We start from the raw sequence: 14,679 nt of genomic DNA, 5'->3' as shown, positions 1-14,679 counted from the left end.
CAACTCAATCAATGGGTCATTTCAAATGGGCAAGTCCCATTTAAAATGTGCCTGTGCGAGTTTTATGCCTGCTGTGAGGCAGGCATAAGATATTGACGCATTTGCATCATAGAGGTGACGTAGTGAGAAGTGACGCAGTGAAATCTCATAGATTTCCCTGCGTCACTTCTACGAGGCTTACTTGCGCCAGAACGCCCACCCTGCATACATTATATCTGGCACAGGTATAATGTGGCGCAGGGGTTTACAAAGATTCGCATCTACCTAGATGCATCACTTTGTAAATATGACGCAACATGGCGCATTTTTTTACTCTGCTGGTGCGTCACAAAAAGTGACGCACCAGCCGCGCAAAGTAAGCCCCGTAGAGTGTGGTTCCCACACTACTCATACTCCTGATTGACCGGAAACTCCCAGGGTCAGCAAATCGGGTTTATCTCCCAGCAAAATGAGAGGCATCTAGTCTTCCACTGTTCCTTTTCTTGGTAAATCACAGGCCAGTGTAAAGTAAATTCCATGGCCCTGCCTCCACCGCGGGGTAGTGTCCTGCTGGAGCTGGGAGAACATGAGCGAGAGCAGGAAGAGCAGTAGGAATTTTAAGGGAAGAGGCGGTGCATTTGGATTCAAAGGAGGGGAGGGTGCAGGGTATGGGAGGGAGGCTTTGAGGTGAGGCCTGTGGTCTCTCCTAGAGGTGGGTGGAATTTGCAGAGTTACAGAAAAACCCTGGGAGATTCTAGAGAATTCTGCCAATGGGCAGAAAATAAGGATCTTGCACTGCTCACACTACAATTTAGTGCCCGTAGCACTGAAAATCAGAATGAACTGCACCATGCGTTGCGCATGGTGCAGTTCATGATGATTTTACTCCGAGCTGATTTTACTGTTCCAAAAAAATCTCCTCCAGCAGCAGCAATTCTATTTGAACAGCAGCCCTCTGAACGTGACCGGTGGACCTCTGACCATGACCACCCATGAATGCCTGTGACCGCCCGTATTAGAAAATCATGCTAGGGGAATGCCACATCTCGCTCACACTGGCCAGCTCACTTAATTAGGAGCCTCCCAAGACGAAAATGCTGACACGCGGTGATAGTCAGAATTTGGTCCGAACTCTGCATTAAAGAGTAAAGTGGAGTGATTAAAATGTTGCCAATGTCACAGGTCGAACTGAACATTCCACCCACCTCTAGCTTCTTCTTGTCACTCACATGGAGGCTGGCTCTCTCCAGAGTAGGCTTCACCGGATTCCAGGCCCCTGCACAGCTGGGGCGGCAACTGATTAGAGTAAGGTTATTGCTAGGACTGTGAAAGAGCCCTTGCCCAAGAAGACTGGGAGTAGTGTTACCCAGCAGTAGGTCGTTCTATGCCAGAGAGGCGCATGTCATTCTGTGCACATTGTTTAAAGATGCATGAACTCATGTTTCAATTTGGAATACAGCAATTCATTTTCCCATCTTATTCACAGTGTGATTGTGTGATGATAGCCATGAAAAGATAGCATTATGCACAACACAATCTAGTTACTACAACTACCCACACCGCAGTACTAACATGTTTTGTGAAGCAGTGACAGAGAGTAGACATTATCACAAGGCAATATTATCTCTGGAAGACACAATGGGCTGGTAGCAGACACTTCCTGGATCTACAGCGGCAATGCCAAGTAATCATACAGTACCATACTGTGCAGAGAGGAAACTTTGTGCCGGACAATAGCTGGACGTGCTGCCCGTCTGTGCAGGATACACTCTGTAACCTAGCAGTACACATTTGTGCAGAGGGTATATACTCTGTACCCAGGCATTGCCTCGCGGGGCAGTGGTGGCTTTCGGAAGGGTACACTCCAGTAAAAGATAATATCCTACAATAAAAGTGGCAAACGCTGTGTAGCTGCTTGTTACCTGAAGATTCTGAGATTGTACTTATTTTAACCGTTATTCTTTAATATTATTTCATTATTTGATAGCATTGTTTCTCCATAGAGAATAGAATCTGTGGAGACTCATTTCAATATTTCTGCACATAAATAAACCACAGGTGCACAGATCCCCTGCTGGACCAGTGCATCTCCTTGTCCATTTTTCTCACTCAGCATTCGATGTTGGACTGGATTGGTCAAAGAGATGGAGAGGCATTTGCAGAAGTGCAGACATGTGAACCCGACATAATCCATGCAAGAACTGTGTACAATGGATTTACACATAAACCAAGACACCACCGTGGTTCCAGGAAAAAGTGTTCTAAGTTGGAATGATAGGGAGGTGGCGTGAGTTGGGTTGTTGCTGCCTTGGTGGCAAATCTTCAGGGTGTGGACGAAGAGTCTCTACATTCAACTTCGGAAGCTAGAATGAAAAGTCCATGTTCTTGAAGTTGATACTGCACCGGTATCTCCCATCTGGAAACTTGGAGCAGATCAGGTTGGGCAAACAGGGGCAGGTGTGATGTTGACGCTTACCATAGAACGGGACCTTCCAAAAGAAAGAGAAAGAAAAAGGCATTCATGTATTCATATGTTCGTTCAATGGTATTTATCTAGGTGTTTATAACAAGAGGGAGAGATATTTTAATAATCTGAGCAGCCCAGATGATGAAGCATGACACCTGAAAGGGTGTGTGAAGGCATTACATCCAACAAAATGGATGCCCAACTGTAGGACTCAATGAGATCCTACAACATCCTACACACTACACACTACAGTGACACGTACATTCCTTAAACTTGAGGAACAGCCCAGCCTTCTTTGTTCTCATTTATCTAGGTGTCGCATGACTCATTCAGTCTTCTTCAGAACACCATCATGAATGGAAGCTGCAGTACCAAGATCAGCTGGATAGCACTGACTGGTCTCAATAGCGCAGCACTAAGGTTAGCAGTACAGTATTTAGATCAACAGTGCCACATTGAGGTCAACAGCACACCACAGATCAAACCTGCAACACTGATGTCAAGAGGGAAACACTGGAACCAACATTGCAGTATTATCAACAGGACTGAACTTAGATCCACAACATACAACATTGCAACAACGGAGTCTGATGAACACCAATGAGATTAAGAGGTCAGGAGGGAGAGAACCATCACAGCACTGGGATACACAGCATAGCAATGAAATCCACATTGTGGGCGAAAGATTCATATAAATATCAAAGGTGTACTACAGAGATTGCCAACTCATCCCATAGATCAACAGTGTATTAACATACACTTTTGGTCAAATAACCTGGGGTCATTAAGACTTTTTGGAATAGAAGCATAGCCAATAATAACCAGTGTTCCCTCTCTGACAAACTCAGCTTTCCTCCACCCAGTTTGAAGGTGGGGAAACCACAGACTTTACAATGGTGTTGGCTCAGCTGCCTTCACTTTCGGAAACCCTCCCTTTTAAAGTGAGGGGCCGCCCACCACTACGACCCCTGGAAACACTGATGATTGCCAACCAAATTATTGAGATACATCTATCACTCCCTTGCATGTTTCAGACCTGTGCCTCGAACATATATTAAGAACTCTACTAGCAGGAAGAACCTCTGCACATCAGTGCCATTGCTTTTTTGTTTTAGACGCAAAAAATGTTGGTTTAGGAGTTTTTTTCATTAAAGAAAAAATACCCAAAGGGGGCCAAAAGGCTGGTTTAAAGCAAGAGCACCCCTATAAACACCATATACTGTTGGCAGGTACCTACCTTTGTCAGAGAAATTTGAAAGCTATGAATCTCATATTTCCCAACTCAAGAAAGCAGTGGCTGCAGGGAGAATGTGTTAGATGACCAAGATTTGGGGTCGACTGAATTCACAAGGAACAGGGTCAGGATTTACATTAGGTGGGCCTCTGTAGTGAGTTGCAAAGTGGGTGAAAAATTATGGGTTGAAATGATACCTGACCTATTGCGACTGGTTAGACTATTTGCAAGCTTTCATCCCATCACATTTTGGGTGTTTAATTGCCACTAGTGTGCCTGGAAAGTTGAGACTGGCAGAGCGTTCCAAGCCTACTACTTCCAATGTTTGTGAATTACAAAATGTAGTAAATTTGCACTCCTTCAAGGAGTATTTAGATTGGTATCGATTTACTGCTTTTTTGGTTAGCAGATCAATATGTATAAAAAAGATCCCAATTGTAGGAATGTGCCTCTTTTGACTTGGCTAGGCTCCGGATTTTGACTGGAACATGATGTGATTTCAAATGAAAGTGCAATGAGTCCCTGCTAACCAGGTTCCCAGTGCCAGAGCTTTTTCCTAAAAATGTAACACAATTGACACAACTTCAGTAACCTCTGCAAGTACCCAGTAAATTGTACCAGTGGTACCCGGGGCATTGGGAATGATGAGGGTCCACTAGGTCTACAGCTGAAATTGTGCCACCCTAGGGACCTCTCATGAAGACCGTGCAAACAGCCGGCAGAGAACATGTCTCATGCTTAAAAGCCTGAGACAGCAAACTTTTGATCAGAAAAAGGGCAATGTCAGCAGCTCCCACAGTACCTATTGGGAGGAGGGACTCCTTCACACTGAGGTCTAAGACCCAAACCATGGTGCCACTAGGAAAGGGGTAGTGCCTCAGCAGTTTAGAGAGTTTCTCACCACCCTAGCTGGGCATCGTGGCCAGACTAAGACTTTTAGTTGGTTGGTTAACCACTGCCGCTTGCAAGATATGTCCCTGAGGGTGAGGGAGTTTTGTAACTTTTGTGCCTCCTGTAAAGCCAGTTGCTAGCCAGGTGGTCACCTGAAGGCCCCCTTAATTCAACTTCCTGTGGTTGGGGTTCCCTTTGAAAGGGTAGGTATTGACCTTGTTGGTCCCAATGACCCTCAAAAAGCATCAGGAAACAGACGCATACTGGTAGTAGTGGATCATGCCACCAGATATCCTGTAGCTATTCCCTTTAGAACTAACACTGCCCCTGCAGTGGATAGGGCTCTCCTCTGCATCTTTAACAGGGTAGGTTTTCCTAAGGAGGTGGTATCAGACAGAGATACAAACGTTATGTCTACTTCTCTAAAGCATATGTGGGCTGAATGTGGAATAACTTACAGGTTCACTACCCCGTATCATCTGCAGACCAATGGGATTGTTGAAAGGTTCAACGAGACATTGAAAGGTATGATTGGTGGACTCCGTGAAAAAGTTAGATGGAGATTGATGTTTGCCTACAGGAAGGTGCCACAGAAGAGACTAGGACTTTCCCCCTTAAAACTTCTGCTTGGTCATCTTGTAAGGGGACCATTGTGTCTTGTGAAGGAAGGGTAGGAGAAGCCTCTCAGAGAGCCTAAACAGGATATTCTGGACTATGTTTGGCCTTCATTCCAAAATGGCTGATAACATGGAAAAAGCAAACAAAACAAATGAAGCGAGCCAAGAATTCCAGAAGCTCTGGTATGATCAAAAGGCTACCATGGTGGACTTTCAACCATGGAAGAAGGTGGGCGTTTTGGAGTGTGTGGTTCCTAGGGCCCTCTAGGACAAATGGACTGGGCCCTACCCTGTCCTTGAGAGAAAAGGGGAGGTCACTTACCTGGTAGACCTTGGCACTTGCAGGAACCCAAAGAGTCACCCATGTAAACAACCTTAAACCCTATCATGCCATGGCTGAAGTGGCCTTACTAATGGTCACAAATGAGACTCAGGAAGCAGAGAGCGAATCTCTCCCTGACCTCCTCTCAAACAACCCGAAAGATGGGTCAGTTGATGGAGTGGTTTTGTCAGACACCCTCACTGCCCAACAGCAGCCTGATTGCAGGCAGGCCCTAAATCCATTTACGGAGCTCTACTTCTTGACCCCTTGTCAGACTCACTGGTGTACACATGATTGCACACTGGGGCTTCCCAATCTGTCACAAAATGGTGGGACTTGTTTACGAGAAACTAACGCATTTTGGTGCAGCAAGTCATTTTACTGCGCTGCGTTAGTATTGAAGCACAGGGATGCAACACATTCGCAACAATATGTCACATATCTGTGCTCTTCCCTGCGCTGGGGCACAAACTACTGCCATGTGCCAGCACAGGCACCCTTGCACCATGGTACACGGATGCCTGCATCATGGGAAGTTTGTTTTTTTGCAGGAAGGAGTACCTTCCTGCACAAAAATAATCAATTGAGGTGATTTCCTCTTTCAGTGCATGCTGTAGAATGCAGCATGTGTTGAAAGAGGAAAAAAACAAGGAGAAATGAAAACATTTCTCCTTGTTGCATTTCCAGGTTTACGATTGCTGGTAAATGTGGAAATGCATCAGTGAGTGTTGTGTAGGTACACCCACATCAACACCCATGTCACACCCCTAACATGCAAAGTGTTGCATTAAAAGGGCAATAGTTACAAGCACACAATTTCACGCAGCAGGTTGCGCCACCGGTGCATCATGCAACGTGATGCACCGGTGGCACAAGGGGCTTGTAAATAAGCTCCTAAGTCAACAGGCAGTCTGATCATGTCAAGTAGAGCATCAAATCTGAAATAAGCCAGATGATGGCATTGGGAGTCATTGAGCCAGCTGAGAGCCCCTGGTCCAGCCCAGTTGTTTTAGTCTCCAAACCTGACACCCAGGGTGGAAAGAAAGAGATTCGTTTTTTTGTGGACCTTTGGGGCCTCAATGCAATGACCTAAACTGGTGCATATCCAGTTCCTGATGAACTGAGTGACAGGTTAGGGGCAGTACAGAGAAATATCTCAGTTCTTTTCATCTCACATTAGGGTACTGTCAGATAGGTCTGGCCCCTGGAACAAAAGAAAAGTCATCATTCTCAACCTCCGGTGGGCATTACCAGTTTACTGTTATGCCTTTTGGATTAATGAATAAGCATGGGCGTAAAATCTGTTCTGCTCGCGGATTTTGCGGATTTTCTGTAAATTCGCAATCCGCGAACTCTCGCGAATTTGCCGAAAATCCGCAAATTCGCACGCGGCGGATTTTTTTGCTTGGTGATGCAATATTGCGGCGCGCGGCGTTCACTTACCATCATTCAGTGTTTGCCGAGTTGTTTTTCTCGATATTTTGCGAGTGCTGAGCCATTTTGGATCTTGCTGCGGGATCCCGCGGGAGTTTGGCGACCGCGATTACGTAATCGCGGCTTGCCACCTTGCACAGCACGCATCGCGAGAGTTCGCAATTGCGAACACGTAGATGCGGCGGGTAGCAGCAATCTCGCACTCATGAAATACAGAATTTGCAATTCTGCACATGAAATCCACCAGCAAGCATCATAAACCTTCTGAAAATGATGATTTTTATCAGAATAACTCCTAGGGTTGACATTTACCTGCACTTTTTTTTGCAAGGAGTCCATTTTGGGGTGGGGGGGGAAGGAAGTGCCCCACAGTCTCCAACTTCCTGTTCCTGTCCAGCAGGCTCCTCCCAGTGCTTTCTTCATGTGCTGGTCACTTTCATTCGGATCTTGACCTGGAAGGATTATTTTTTGTAGATGCTGCTGGATATTTGGATTTGAGGCCTTTTTGACTTTCTTTGGATCCCTTTTGGATTAGAAATTTCACAAGTAAGTTTGATTGGGGTATTACAGTTGCTGCAACTACAATTTTGAAATTTTCAATTTTTGGGCTGTTGTTGGGGCCTTTTGACCAGGGGTAGTGAGTGGTGCATGGGCCTAGTCTTTCTGTGGGGTGTCTTGAATTTAAACATCATGGAGGGCATGGATGGCATGGGATTGTGCTGATTTTTCTGTGTTTTTCGATTTTTGGGCTGTTGTTGGGGCCTTTTGAACAGGGGTAGTGAGTGGTGCATGGGCCTAGTCTTTCTGTGGGGTGTCTTGAATTTAAACATCATGGAAGGCATGGATGGCATGGGATTGTGCTGATTTTTCTGTGTTTTTCGATTTTTGGGCTGTTGTTGGGGCCTTTTGCCCAGGGGTAGTGAGTGGTGCGTGGGCCTAGTCTTTCTGTGGGGTGTCTTGAATTTAAACATCATGGAGGGCATGGATGGCATGGGAATGTGCTGATTTTTCTGTGCTTTTTGATTTTTTGGGGTGTTCATGGGGACAGGCCATGTGGGTGGGGCCATTTTGAGTGCTGGTACAGGCAGGCCCAGGGCATGTGCTGGGAGGCAAGGGGCCATTTTGAATGCACGCAGTGTTCTCAGGCCTGCACCCATTTTGCCTAGCTTTCATACATTATGCCCAGGGGTAGGGAGTGGTGCATGGGCCTAGTCTTTCTGTGGGGTGTCTTGAATTTAAACATCATGGAGGGCATGGATGGCATGGGATTGTGCAGATTTTTCTGTGTTTTTCGATTTTTGGGCTGTTGTTGGGGCCTTTTGACCAGGGGTAGTGAGTGGTGCATGGACCTAGTCTTTCTGTGGGGTGTCTTGAATTGAAACATCATGGAGGGCATGGATGGCATGGGATTGTGCTGATTTTTCTGTGTTTTTTGATTTTTGGGCAGTTGTTGGGGCCTTTTGACCAGGGGTAGTGAGTGGTGCATGGGCCTAGTCTTTCTGTGGGGTGTCTTGAATTTAAACATCATGGAGGGCATGGATGGCATGGGATTGTGCTGATTTTTCTGTGTTTTTCGATTTTTGGGCTGTTGTTGGGGCCTTTAGACCAGGGGTAGTGAGTGGTGCATGGGCCTAGTCTTTCTGTGGGGTGTCTTGAATTTAAACATCATGGAGGGCATGGATGGCATGGGATTATGCTGATTTTTCTGTGTTTTTCGACTTTTTGGGGTGTTCATGGGGACAGGCCATGTTGAGTGCTGGCACAGGCAGGCCCTGGGCATGTGCTGGGAGGCAAGGGGCCATTTTGAATGCAGGCAGTGTTCACAGGCCTGCACACATTTTGCCTAGCTTTCATACATTATGCCCAGGAGTAGGGAGTGGTGCATGGGCCTAGTCTTTCTGTGGGGTGTCTTGAATTTAAACATCATGGAGGGCATGGATGGCATGGGATTATGCTGATTTTTCTGTGTTTTTCGACTTTTTGGGGTGTTCATGGGGACAGGCCATGTGGGTGGGGGCCATGTTGAGTGCTGGCACAGGCAGGCCCTGGGCATGTGCTTGGAGGCAAGGGGCCATTTTGAATGCAGGCAGTGTTCACAGGCCTGCACACATTTTGCCTAGCTTTCATACATTATGCCCAGGGGTAGTGAGTGGTGCATGGGCCTAGTCTTTCTGTGGGGTGTCTTGAATTTAAATATCATAGAGGGCATGGATGGCATGAAATTGTGCTGATTTTTCTGTGTTTTTCGATTTTTGGGCTGTTGTTGGGGCCTTTTGACCAGGGGTAGTGAGTGATGCATGGGCCTAGTCTTTCTGTGGGGTGTCTTGAATTTAAACATCATGAAGGGCATAGATGGCATGGGATTGTGCTGATTTTTCTGTGTTTTTCGATTTTTGGGCTGTTGTTGGGGCCTTTTGACCAGGGGTAGTGAGTGGTGCATGGGCCTAGTCTTTCTGTGGGGTGTCTTGAATTTAAACATCATGGAGGGCATGGATGGCATGGGATTGTGCTGATTTTTCTGTGTTTTTCGATTTTTTTGGGGTGTTCATGGGGACAGGCCATGTGGGTGGGGGCCATTTTGAGTGCTGGTACAGGCAGGCCCTGGGCATGTGCTGGGAGGCAAGGGGCCATTTTGAATGCAGGCAGTGTTCTCAGGCCTGCACCCATTTTGCCTAGCATTCATGCATTATGCCCAGGGGTAGTGAGTGGTGCATGGGCCTAGTCTTTCTGTGGGGTGTCTTGAATTTAAACATCATGGAGGGCATGGATGGCATGGGATTGTGCTGATTCTTCTGTGTTTTTCGATTTTTTGGCTGTTGTTGGGGCCTTTTGACCAGGGGTAGTGAGTGGTGCATGGGCCTAGTCTTTCTGTGGAGTGTCTTGAATTTAAACATCATGGAGGGCATGGATGGCATGGGATTGTGCTGATTTTTCTGTGTTTTTCGATTTTTGGGCTGTTGTTGGGGCCTTTTGACCAGGGGTAGTGAGTGGTGCATGGGCCTAGTCTTTCTGCGGGGTGTCTTGAATTTAAACATCATGGAGGGCATGGATGACATGGGATTGTGCTGATTTTTCTGTGTTTTTTTATTTTTTGGGGTGTTCATGGGGACAGGCCATGTGGGTGGGGGCCGTTTTGAGTGCTGGTACAGGCAGGCCCTGGGCATGTGCTGGGAGGCAAGGGGCCATTTTGAATGCAGGCAGTGTTCTCAGGCCTGCACCCATTTTGCCTAGCTTTCATACATTATGCCCAGGAGTAGTGAGTGGTGCATGGGCCTAGTCTTTCTGTGGGGTGTCTTGAATTTAAACATCATGGAGGGCATGGATGGCATGGGATTGTGCTGATTTTTCTGTGTTTTTCGATTTTTGGGCTGTTGTTGGGGCCTTTTGACCAGGGGTAGTGAGTGGGGCATGGGCCTAGTCTTTCTGTGGGGTGTCTTGAATGTAAACATCATGGAGGGCATGGATGGCATGGGATTGTGCTGATTTTTCTGTGTTTTTCGATTTTTTGGGGTGTTCATGGGGACAGGCCATGTGGGTGGGGGCCATTTTGAGTGCTGGTACAGGCAGGCCCTGGGCATGTGCTGGGAGGCAAGGGGCCATTTTGAATGCAGGCAGTGTTCTCAGGCCTGCACCCATTTTGCCTAGCTTTCATCCATTATGCCCAGGGGTAGTGAGTGGTGCATGGGCCTAGTCTTTCTGTGGGGTGTCTTGAATTTAAACATCATTGAGGGCTTGCATGGCATGGGATTGTGCTGATTTTTATGTGGTTTTTCGAGTTTTGGGTGTGTATAACTGATCTGATGTTCCTCTGTCTTCCATTACTTTTAGGTGCACAAGACTCAAGAGAACCACCAGTGCCAGGAAGAAGTCCTGCAGCGGTGTGTGTGTGCAGCATAACGTCACGCGATGTCACGTCTGGCCACAGACAACTCTGCAACTCGTGCAGCTGCGGCCTGCTGTTCTGACCTCTGAAGAAGGTGGCCCCAAAAAAAGTTTCCCGTACCTCCTCTAGCAAGAAAGTTGCCAGTAAGGAGCAGAAGAAGGAAGTTACCAAGGAGACTGGTGTGCCGCCCGCCACATTTTTTGGGAGTAAAAAACAAAAGTACGCCTGCAGCAGCAGCGGGATCTGCTGGAGACCAAGCTGGGAGCAACACCCCCGCTCCATTGGGCGCAGTGCCACCACCACCACGCCAACTTAATTCCAAGCCCTTGAGTGCTCCAGAGGCACTTAGTCTAGCTGTTCAATCACTATCGACCAGTGATGTTGGCTCATCGCAAGAAAGTAGCAGCAATGTCCCTCAATCAACACAGGTTGTTGTAACTCATCTGACGAGTGTTGAACAACCACAGCAGCAACAACAACCACATGTGCAAGTACAAGCCCAGGTACATGTGGAAGGAGAGGCAGCGCAAGGAGATGCGCAAGCAGAGGTGCATGGAGGGGCACAAGTGCCCACAATAGTTGTTCCTCCCGAAGTAGGGGCACATCAGGAAATCGACAATCAAGCCAAGGTATCATTTGAAGAAGCCACTCCTCCTGATGATCATTCATTGTCTTCCACATCCTTAGCAAGGAAAAGATCAAGGGTGGTGTCTACATCTTCTTCAAGCCCACCTCCTTCTGATGATATGGATCTAACTTGGGAACCACCACTGCCGTCTGAGAGTGAGGCACGCCATGATCTGACAAAGGTAGCTAAGCGTAAAAGGAAGGTCGTCAAAAGTCTCATAGTTATGGAGTGTGATGACGCTCAACAAGAAGTGGCGTATACTCCTGCTGATGAAGACTCTCACGACGACGACGCAGGCATCATAAACGTCACTGGCAGACATGTTGTCGACAAGGAGGCAATAGGAACACCAAAATCATTGGAGTTAACTAGTACACCACCACCTACCGCTTCCATATTTCTTCCTCGCAAGAAGGGACCTCCATTCACCTCGACCTCAATTAGTGGTGGTGAAAGTGCACAACGTAGTAAAGTTCGGCAATACACATCCTCCACTTCATCTGGCATTAGCAGCATGACCACCACCAGTATCGCCTCCTCCGGCCCCCACAGACATTGTAAGTCCGCAGTTTGGGACTTCTTTAGTGTTTGCCCAAAAAAGGAAAACATAACCATTTGTAGCATTTGTAAGCTTGGAGTTAGTCGTGGTAAGTTTGGTACCAACTATGGTACCGGAGGCCAGAGAGGTCATTTTGAGAGACAGCACACTGTCCATTGGCATGCACACCTAAAGGAGATCAAGGAAGCCTGAATTGGAAATCAAGAAAACGTTGATGTTTCATCTGATGATGACGAGGAGGAAGAAGTGTCAAACACTTCACTTACACCCAGTACCCCTGTCAGCACACCCCCTGTGAGCCACACTTACAGCCTGATTCATGAAGTAAAATTGCGCCCGCAATCGCTGCGAAAATGCAATTGCGGGCGCAATTTCCGTAATCGGCATTCAACATCAAAATAGCGAATTCGCAAACACAGAATAGCGAATTCGCTATTATATTTGCAGAATCCCAGCAGGTGAGCATTAGCGAATCGGAAAATGCGAGAAACCACGGAATCTGCGAAAAAAATAGCGAACTCGCTAAATAATCGCAATCGGTATTCAAGAAAAATCGCTAATAGCGAAAAACCCAAATATCGCATTTTGCGCCGCGCAAAATAAGGACAACTCAAAGCAGGTGGTAACCATAAAAGCCATGCAAAAAAACTTTTAAAAAAACGTTATCCAATCACCAACAGGTTCTGGCCTGACCAATCACACATAAGGACAATCATCATCAGCAGCATTAGGAGCCCCACAATGCCAGGAATGTACATGGGGGTGAGGCGTCGAAGGCTACAGCGATTAGCACGGAGGAGACGCAGGATCCAGGACAGGATATTCCGCCAGCGGGTCACCTTGCTGGACCAAACCAGAGAGCAGATATATGCTAAATACAGGCTGAATGGGGAAATGATAATGCAGCTAATACAGGACCTTGACCCCCTGATGCAGCACCCAACAAGCCGTACCAATGCGGTGCCTACACATGTGCAGGTATTGTGTAGCCTGCACCTCCTGGCCTCCGGGAGTTTCCAGGGGATAGTAGCGGCTGCTGGTGGGATATCCCAGCCCACCATGTCACGCTGCCTCCACAGTTTTGTTGACGCCATGCTCACCCAGCTACACCGTCACATCAAATTCCCCGCCAGCCAACAGGAATTGGACATGACCAAGCTACAATTCTACAATGTAGCCCATTTTCCACATGTGCTCGGATGCATAGACTGTACCCACGTCGCCATCTGCCCACCAGCTGCCATGGAGTATATGTTCCGCAATAGGAAGTCCTACCACTCCCTCAACATCCAGATGGTCTGCAATGCTAAGACATACATCACTGACAATGTCGCACAGTACCCAGGGAGTACCCATGACTCCTTCATATTCCGGCACAGCGGCCTCCACACACGACTGGTCAGGGGAGAGTTTGGGGAAGGACACCTACTTGGTAAGTACACTTTGTTGAAAATGTCACATTGCTAAGATGTAACAGCGCAGCACAGGCAATCACCATCTGCTCCTCTCATTCAGGTGAGAGTGGCTACGCCCTCTGTGAATACCTCCTGACCCCATACCTCAACCCTGCTACACCCCAGCAACGGCGCTACAATATTGCACACATACGGACAAGGAATTGCATAGAAAGGACATTTGGCCTGCTCAAGAGCAGGTTCTGCATACTGCACAAGACAGGTGGGGCCATGTATTACAGTCCTGCAGTGTGCTGCCGCATTGTGGCTGTCTGCGCAATACTACATAACATTGCAACCAAGCGCCGGATACCTGTTGACATCTCTGGCAGTGAATCTGAAGGGGACAACCGGCCACCTGCACATGCGCGCCATGCACATGGGGAGAACCCAGCAGAAGGGCACAGACGTCGCAACCACATCGCAGTGAACAGTTTCTAGTACAACCTCTTCCATCACCCCACAAATCAACAATGCATGCAAAATGTAATGATGACACAACGCTAATGTGTGTAGCAAAATAACTGTATTTGTTCAGTTCACAAAAAAAAATAAGGTTCCAGTACAAATAACTCCCACTAACAGTATTACAGCATACTGCTGTGTATTAGAACGTGGCAGGCTTAACGTCAGCCTGTGCCAATGTAAGTCAAAAGTTCTCAAGTGCGCCTACTGCGCGTTGCGCCCAAGCGCCTCTGAGGGGCATCCTCCTCCGGGGCTTCAGGACCTGGCGTGGGCCTGGTGCTGCGGCTGTGTGGTGGGATTTGTGAGGCTGAGTGGCTGCTGACGCTGGACGCCCCCTCACTAGCATCATCACCCCCCACAGTGGATGGTATTGCTGGAGTGTGTAGTGCCATGACGGCCGTGGTGAGGTGCTCCAGGACCCTGGTCATGTCCTCACTGCACTGGACTAGTTGGTGCTGCTGTGTTAGGGAGCGCCGCGCCAACAGAGAAGTTGCATTTGCAGCAACATAATTCGCCCTGCTGTATGAGGCCAGCCGGCTCATGAGTTGGCGGTGGCGGCGGCGTGCTGCACTGCGCTGAGTGGACATCGCAGCGGTGTTGGCCTCCATGGCTGCAGCCATGCGGGCCATTCCCTCACCCACACCTGCCATGGCTGCAGTCATGTTGTCTAAGCGCTCCCCCACACCTGCCATGGCCGCCCTCATGCCGTCCATGTGTTCTGCAACTGTGGCCACATTGCGCCCTAT

General features: G+C 47.9%; 1 protein-coding gene across 1 annotated transcript in view; it reads right to left on the bottom strand.

The window, feature by feature from the left end:
• Positions 1 to 1,967: 1,967 nt before the first annotated feature.
• PROK1 (prokineticin 1) overlaps positions 1,968 to 14,679 on the bottom strand; it is a 369,657-nt gene continuing 356,945 nt past the window's right edge. The window contains exon 3 of the mRNA XM_086923595.1: positions 1,968 to 2,468. Coding sequence (XP_086779721.1) covers positions 2,343 to 2,468 — 126 coding nt within the window. The 3' untranslated portion in view covers positions 1,968 to 2,342. The remainder of the gene's footprint in view (positions 2,469 to 14,679) is intronic.

This window comes from Lissotriton vulgaris, chromosome 5 (assembly GCF_964263255.1).
Source record: "Lissotriton vulgaris chromosome 5, aLisVul1.2, whole genome shotgun sequence".
Lineage (NCBI taxonomy): Eukaryota > Metazoa > Chordata > Amphibia > Caudata > Salamandridae > Lissotriton > Lissotriton vulgaris.
This window is presented reverse-complemented; position numbering and strand designations above follow the sequence as displayed.